Source organism: Malus sylvestris, chromosome 3 (genome assembly GCF_916048215.2).
Source record: "Malus sylvestris chromosome 3, drMalSylv7.2, whole genome shotgun sequence".
In the NCBI taxonomy this organism is placed as follows: Eukaryota; Viridiplantae; Streptophyta; class Magnoliopsida; order Rosales; family Rosaceae; genus Malus; species Malus sylvestris.
The window spans coordinates 8,246,522-8,254,527 of record NC_062262.1 but is presented as its reverse complement, the minus strand read 5'-3'; the positions used below and the strand labels follow the sequence as shown (position 1 = coordinate 8,254,527).

At 36.8% G+C, this 8,006-nt stretch overlaps 1 protein-coding gene across 1 annotated transcript; it reads right to left on the bottom strand.

Annotated features, from left to right (window-relative positions):
* Positions 1–4,718: 4,718 nt before the first annotated feature.
* Positions 4,719–6,191, bottom strand: LOC126615017 (fasciclin-like arabinogalactan protein 4). Its single transcript, XM_050282732.1, has one exon. It carries the CDS (start codon positions 6,189–6,191, stop codon positions 4,923–4,925), a length of 1,269 nt encoding a protein of 422 aa, XP_050138689.1. The 3' UTR covers positions 4,719–4,922.
* Between the last annotated feature and the right edge of the window lie 1,815 nt (positions 6,192–8,006).

Sequence of the window (8,006 nt, the reverse complement as noted above, 5' to 3'; positions counted from 1 at the left end):
TTCCTCTCTCCCAGGTCACTTCAGTTGGTGTAAACATTGCACAAAAGATCATTGATGCTTTTTCTTTTAGTGAAAATAAGGAAGAATTAGGCGAGGTTATCTCTTCGTCAATGAAAAAAGATCATTGATACTTATGCACTCAGCGAGTTCAATTATATATAGTTGTGTACAATTGCCCTTGGCTCTTCAGTATTGCTACGTACGTACCATCCTCCAATTTTGGCAGGAGGGTTTGGCTGAGATTTCAACAAATTTTTTTCTTTGGCCAATAGATTCGACCAACTCGAGTCCATTGTTTTCCTATTCGTCTTCCTTAAATTTGGGGATTACACTCTTGCATTTCTTTTGTTTTTTAAGCAATAGAAGATAAATTTGTATCAAATTACCTTCAAAATCAAAATCATATGCTTCAATTGTCATAACCACTCTATTTTCTGAAGCAAGATCCGTATGTTCTAGTTAACCCGTCTCTCACGAATTACAAGGATTTTGTGGAAGAACAATGCTAAGAGAGATGTTGAAGTATTCCACATACATTCATCTAAAAAATGGTAATGCATACACAACGAGAGCCGAGAAGTCCACAAAATGAAAACCAAAAATCCAAAACTACCCGAACTATTTACACACTTAGAAGATTTTGTTTCATTCTCTCATAACCATTCTTTGTCATTCTCCACTTTCTTCATATTCAAGCCAAGATTTTGAAATACGCTAGGCTTTAAATGGACGGTGGGCTGGGGCTTAGCGTCTAGACGGATTTAAGTAAATTTATTATATTTCATATAAATAAGGGTATTTTTATACTTAAAAGATAAATAATTGTATTGCAATACATAAATTGCAAAATAGAATGATATTTAAATTATAAAGTATTTTAGATTATAAAGTGTTAGAGCATAATGCAAAATGAAAGTTATCTTTTTTTTTTTTTAAAGTAAGAATCGCGACCTATGTGAGTTTGAGCGGGCAAGACGGGCTGCTAGGTGGTAAAGGGGCTCCTAAGCAGGTTTAGATGTCATTTCTTAATTTTCGAACGTCTAAAGACTAATCGGGATAGTGGTCAGCCGCCTAATACCTAGGCTGGGCCTAAAAACTGCTTCACCGATTCAGTAAGATGGACAAGTCTGGATCATAGTGCACGACTTTCAGATGGCTTTAAAGAAATGAGAGAATTTCTCATGAAATCAATGTATTGTCCTAGTAGCATCGAGGACATAATAATAACCCCAACCCCCCCCCCCCTCCCCGGCGGGATCCATCTCTAGTTGACAGATTGCAAGAAAAAATCCCCCCCCCCCCCCCCCTTCCCTTTGATCCATCTCGAGTTGACAGATTGCAAGAAAAAAATCATTTCAAAGGAACCCCATTTCATCTTGTCTAATCTAGAAGCCAAAAAACAAGCATCACCATCAGAGTGTCCCCAGAAATAGAACGCGAAAAGGCGTCTGAGCCTCTGAGCACATCACACTGTAGATCCCTCCCCCTCTCAAATCGTGAATGAGGATGAGGATTCTGAAAATTTTCAAATCGTGTTCGTTTATCGTATATCATGTATTCAGAAATTATTTTAAATACTTTTATTTTAAATTAAATATGAATAATACTTAATAAAAAATAATCATATGATATACGATCAACAAACATAATTTAAAAATCTCTAAAATTCTCGTAAAAAGGATCAGGATAGTATCCTCCTGGCTCAAATCGACTCACTAGATCTGGCCGTACACTGTCCCTCCCTCTATGCTTCTGCCCTCTGGCTTCTGCCAATCCAATCAACATCTAACGGCTTAGGAATGCGTGAACAGAACCACATCTTCTACTTGTACTCCATCGCTACCGTTTGTTTCTAAGGCCCACACAATGCCTTCTGTCATGCACTTTTTTTCACTCATTACATTCTCCAGTCCCCACCACCAAATTTTCAATTGTTGATAAAATTAAAAAAAAAAAAACAGAACTTGACTGAAAAATCATCTTTTGATGCTAATGGACATATTCAAATAATTGATTTTTTAATCACAATTTGAATACGTGTTCATTCATGATTCGCTAGCATCAGGAGCTATTGCTGCTGATTTTTCAACAGCCAAGCTTTTTTTAAAAAAATATATAAAAAAAAACACTAAAATTTCAATGAGTTTATTTTTAAATCTTAAATTTTAAATTAAAAAAATTAAAAATGAATTTAGAAACAAAATAAAATCTAAGTATATAGAAGAAGAGACGATGTGTTTGAAAGCCATTTCTTTTTATTTGGGTATCAATTTGCCTTATTTCGAACGAACTAGTTGAGATTAAATCTCAACCAAATCCAACTGCCTATCATTAATTAAAATGATCTATTCAATAAGATTTTAATTATATATATTAATTTCGGCTCATAATGTGATCTACCAAACAAACCTAGTGGAAGACTGAATCCCGTACATAAATGATTGGTTTCGGCTCGGCATTAAGTATCGAAATTTTTGGGAATGTCGATTTGGTTACAATTGGGTTTGGTTCGGTTTCAGTATTTTCAGTATTTTTTTTCCACCCCTACTTACCAGCAAGGGACGAAAAGGTAGTTCGTAGGGCTGCCTAGTTAGCACAGCTCTCACACCAGTTAGGATCACGCAAAGCTAGATAAAAATAAAATGTGGTTATTGTGAGAATTGTCCTAAGATATAAATTTAATTAAAAAAATTGAGGGAAAATTTGAACATGTTGAGTTTCCTTGTATTTAATTTTTTTTTTTTTAAACAAACGATATTATCTACACTAAAGGGGAGATGGTTGCTTAGCCTCACAATAGGCTAACAATAATGTGGTTCAAATTCGTTTTTGGCGAGAGTCAAATCTAAGACCTCTTACTTAAGTGAAGAGGAATGCCTCTTCTTTTGAAACCAATGGTTATTAAGTGATTTCGTAACATTTTATTATTTTAAAAGCTATAAGTTAATTCTAAATTGAATATCAAACAACCCATCAATTATTAGAAAAAAGTTATAGAAATTAAGATTAAATACCTAAAATCTCCTAACCTTTTTAGTATCATTCTAAATTGGTTTCAACATTTTTAAACATTCTAAATAAGTACCCACCATATTGAAAATGTTACATCCGTTAAGTCCCACTTAATTTTGTCATTAAATATACATGTGGCAACAACGGGTCGCACTTATTTGCTTACTTGGACACTAAAATAATAATTTTTTTAACTTCAAAAAGACATGACGATAAAAAATAAAAATAAATAACAAATTCACAAATAAAGTAGAAAACAAAAAAGAAGATCGACAAATGTCCTAACAAAGAAGATGGTTAAGAATTCAGATAGAGTTTCAAGAAGCTTATTTATGCTCATGTGATTTCCTTATTCGCCGATTTATGGCAAGTAAAGCTTCCAGTTCTTCTTTGTTGGCGGTGAAGATGGTGGTGGCCACATTGCGGCAATCTATACAATTTCAGCAACCTCCATGACCTTCTTCTTGATGTTGGCGACTTGAGTTGTAGGGTGGAGTTTGTGGTTGTGCATTGGGTTTGGAGGTGATGGCATGAAGGGGGTGGAAGGTTGCGCGTTGTGACTGTTACTTGACGGAAGTCATGCATCAATGACCTTTTGTTGATGTTGGAGACAAAGTAAGCCCTAGTGAATTTAATAGAAATTTAATTAGGGCTGAACATATGTGGCATTTCTGATAAGTTCGGTACTTATTTGGAATGTTTAGGAAAGTTAAGACTAATTTGGAATAACACTAAAAGGTTGGAGTTTTTAGCTTTTAGGTACTTAATCCCCGAAAGTAACCCTACATCTTAGTGTGAGTTTGATCGCCGTTGATTCTTCTCTCCTAACAACTAATTATTTAACGAAAGGTTTATTAGACCCATTTATTTTATTTTTACACCAAGCCTATCATTTTCTATCTTGAAACTTTGAATGTGCACAACAATTTTCTTTCTAGACCCAACAAAAAAAAAACAAAATCCAGCAATAGGTAACTCCGACCACCCCAATTTTGTTGTGTAGCCAGGGAAAGATCAAAAGAGGTGTACTGATAGCTGAGATAAGGGTTTTCATTGTGGGTGGTAGGGGAGGTGGGGATAGGAGGTTGGTGAGTGCTAGAAATTGAGTTTCTTAGTGCTGAAATTTTATGTTTTATTTTTTAGTTTTTTTCCAATTTGAGTATAAAAAGATAATTATTGAGCATATTCGGAATTTCAACTGAATAAAATAATAAATTAAGTATAAAAAGAGAATGAATGAATTTGAATAAAATTTTTTTGTTTGACCGGCATACAAATAATTTGTGGTTCTAAAATGTCCAAAAGGGAAGGGATATCGTGGGAAACACAAAAATGTAAGCTTCATAACTTTATGAGTATGACAGAAGGCAACAAAAGTACATAAAAAAACGATTACTGAATAATTTTTATCCCAAAATAATTGATCCTTTGCTTCCTTCTTCCTTCTTCTTCTTTCTTTTTCTTAAAAATCTGCAGATTTTCTACATTTTGGGGATCCATGCATTGAAAAATAGAAATTACCCACATGGGTTTGATGGGATGGTCAGTTAAAGCCAAAAGCTACCCGATTTTATTCACCATAAATTACTGCAGAAAGTAAGATCAATGCAATTATGCAAATGCAGATCAGACTTGTTAAGCAAAAGAATTAGATCATGATCAAACTTTGAATATCTTCACAGGAGAAAACACCAGATCCAAGAAACTTAAAAAAAGAAACAAAAATTGTTCTTTCTTCTGATTTACATAAAATTATTCAGACATTAACACAATTTTAACATCATAAATTTCAACAAATTAAAAACAAAAATGGCTTCTTTGCTTTTTGTAGCCCAATTCAATTCAATGTGTGAAAAAAAAACCCACCAAAAATCTAACAATTGAGAACCAAAAATAGCAAAAATTTAATCTCATACCATTAAATACAATCCTATACAACAAGATGCAATCCACAAGCTCCGCAACCCATTGATTGCAGCAGCAGCAGCAGCATCCGATCCGATCTCTTCGCGAAAGTCCGGCGGCGAAGAGAGGTTCGACGGAGGCTCATTGAGGCTCTCCGGCGATAGTGCAATGTTGGGGGGAGGAGCCCCCGATAACGGAGGCCCGGGTTTTGCAAAAACCGGGGTTTTCCCGAATATCTCTTTGGGCAATAAAACCGCCGAAACCCCGAAAATTGATACGGGCTTTTGGTCGAACACCGTCTGGGTGACCATGGCCTGGACGATCCCGGTGCTGATCACCATTGAGCCGTTGATTCTGCTGATGTTGAGAGTGTACGACGTGGCTCCGCCGTCGTCCGTGGCCAATGTGGGCTGGACCGGGTTCACAATCGACTCGAGCGAACCGAGCGGGTAGTAGGAGTGGATGACGTGGAATTTGAGAACTACCGCTTTTTTGTCGGCCGGGAGGGACTGGAGGCGGACGGTGGATGGGAGATTGGAGAACGCCGTGTCAGTGGGGACGAAGAGGGTGATTCCGGGGCCGCCCTCGTCGGCCTCGAACTCCTCGATGACCCCGGATGCTGCGAGCATGGAGGCTGCGACGTTGAAATTGTGGCCGTCGATGAGGACTTTGGTGATGTTGAGGCCGAGTGGCGGGTGGGTCTCGGAGGCCATGAGGTCGAATCCGTAGGGGACTAAAAGGGAATTAACGGAAAAGATGGAGACATTGTACGGGAGGTTTGTGACGAGGGATAAAACGGTGGCGTTCGAGGGGGAGAAGGGGGCCGGGGAGTGGATCGAGACGACGCCGGTGGAGGGGTCGCGGGTGAGGTTGACAGAGCCGAAGTTGTTGGTGGCGCGGCCGGTGGTTTGGAAGAGGGTGGTGACGAGCTTGCCAGAGGGAGGGAGGCGGAGGAGGTCGGAGGGGGAGAGGTACTCGAGGAGGACGTGGTAGCGGAGGACGTCGGCACGTGAGGAAGGGGAGAGGCGGCGCGTGAGGTAGGAGGTGGAGGAGAGGAAAGAGTTGGGGACGGCGAGGAGGGTGAGGGAGGAGCGGGGGAGGAGGTCGGAGGAGATGGAGGAGTTGAGGAGGGAGGCGAAGGAGGAGAGGTCGGGGAAGGGAGAGAGGAGGGTGGAGATGTTGAGGGCGTGGATGGAGGAGGACGAGGAGAGGAGGAGGAGGAAATAAAGGACGGCTGTAGCGGCACGATGGGAAGTGGGAAATGTATTGGCCATTGTGGTTTGGATTGGGTAGGGGTGGTTGCTTGGCTCTCTCTCTTGCAGAGAGAGTGTTTTGGGTTTTGGGTGGGTGCTGGTTTTAAGTGAGAGAGAGAGAGAGAGAGAGAGAGAGAAAGGAGTAGGAGTGAGAGTAAGTTGGGGAGAGAGAAAGAGATGATGAATGATGATGTGTTTAGTGATTTGTTTGGCCAGTCGCAGGAGATGGTTGAGTGGGGGGTACTCGCGGTGGGGAGATTTGCTAGCTGGCAAAGGACAGTGGGGAGGAAAGTGGAGGAACATGGGAAATTCGGATACTTGTACTCAAGTTACTGTTTTGGGGTTGTGACAGAGTTTGATGAGTTTAGTTTCTTCAATTGAAAAGTTGATCGAGATCGACTTCACTTAAGTTCATGTATCCGATTACCGATTAATTGTGGTGTTCAGCGAAGACAAAAACTACTACGCTATTTGTAAAACACTTCTTACAAAAAACGTAAAAAGTGAAACTTCAAATAAAATCTGACCGCATGTTATACTGGTCCCATTGTATCGGTGAATAGTTTATTCTTATCATACAAGTAAAAAACAATTATTTTGTTTTTTAATCGACAAACATTTCATAAACCACTAAAATTATTTACAAGATCGAATTTCTCGTATTGAACCATCTTTCCTTTGTTTGAGAGAGATATTTGATATGAAACCATTTGATTGAGATGGGTGTTCTACATTTCACAATGAAGCTGCAAATTCGTCAATGAATGTTTGTCCAAGAAAAAGAAAAAAGACAACGGTGCACACATGATGCATGCAATTATTGGAACGCTAATCATAATGATAGTGCAAATAAAGGCTTCAAAATACTATTTATACACCTTATTTTGCTTATTCATTCTGTGTAGAATAAAAAATGGATTTGTTTGGTTATTTTTTTTTAAGAAAAATTAGTATCCGGTCCCTAGTTCTTACTGTTCATTGACTAAGACCTTATTAGTTCTCAAATTTTGATTCAAGTCCCTAGCATTAATGTGATAATGAATTTACATGTTTATTATATAATTTTTTTAATATAAAAATTAGTAATTAATTTAGGGTTTAATGCTCACACCTCTATTAAACTTCTAATTAATTTTCAATTCAAACATTTCCAAAATAATAAAAAATTAAATTAAATTAAGTTTGTACCTATTAGTTTTTTTTTATATATAAAAAGATTCTCAATTTTTAAATCTTAAATGTACCCATTCATATAATTTTTCAATTTTTTTTAATCTTAAATGTACCCATTCTCAAATATATCAATTTGTTATATGTAAAATGTACCCTTTTTTTAATATAAAATCCATTCAAATTTTTTAATCCATGTTTAAACTTATATGGATACATTCTTTTTCGTTGATTTGAGAATGTATCCACGTTTTGGTACAACAACTTTTTTTGTTAATTTTGGTTAATCTACCCATACATATATGTGTATACACACACAATACAATAGAGAGTATAATTTATATTTTATTATTTTTAATCCCATAAATTATGGATTTTATTTAAAATCTCATTAATATAAACAGTTACAAATTTTAATTTTTAATTTTTAATTTAAAAAAATATAGTAACTTATATTATTACATTAATGTTAGGGACCTCAATCAAAAACTAAAAACTAACAAGATTTCAATCAAAGAATATTGATAGTTAGAGACCGCATCCAAAGTGTCCATTTTTTCTATATTGCACTTCTACGCATAAGTATTATCCTTATGTGAAAATACAAGATTAGAAATATGTTTCATATTTTATTTTAAAACTTAAAGTGTTTGTTGGAAGTATAAA

Excerpts from the sequence above, each read along its gene's own strand:
- LOC126615017 (XM_050282732.1), bottom strand. The coding sequence starts at position 6,191 with ATGGCCAATACATTTCCCACTTCCCATCGTGCCGCTACAGCCGTCCTT.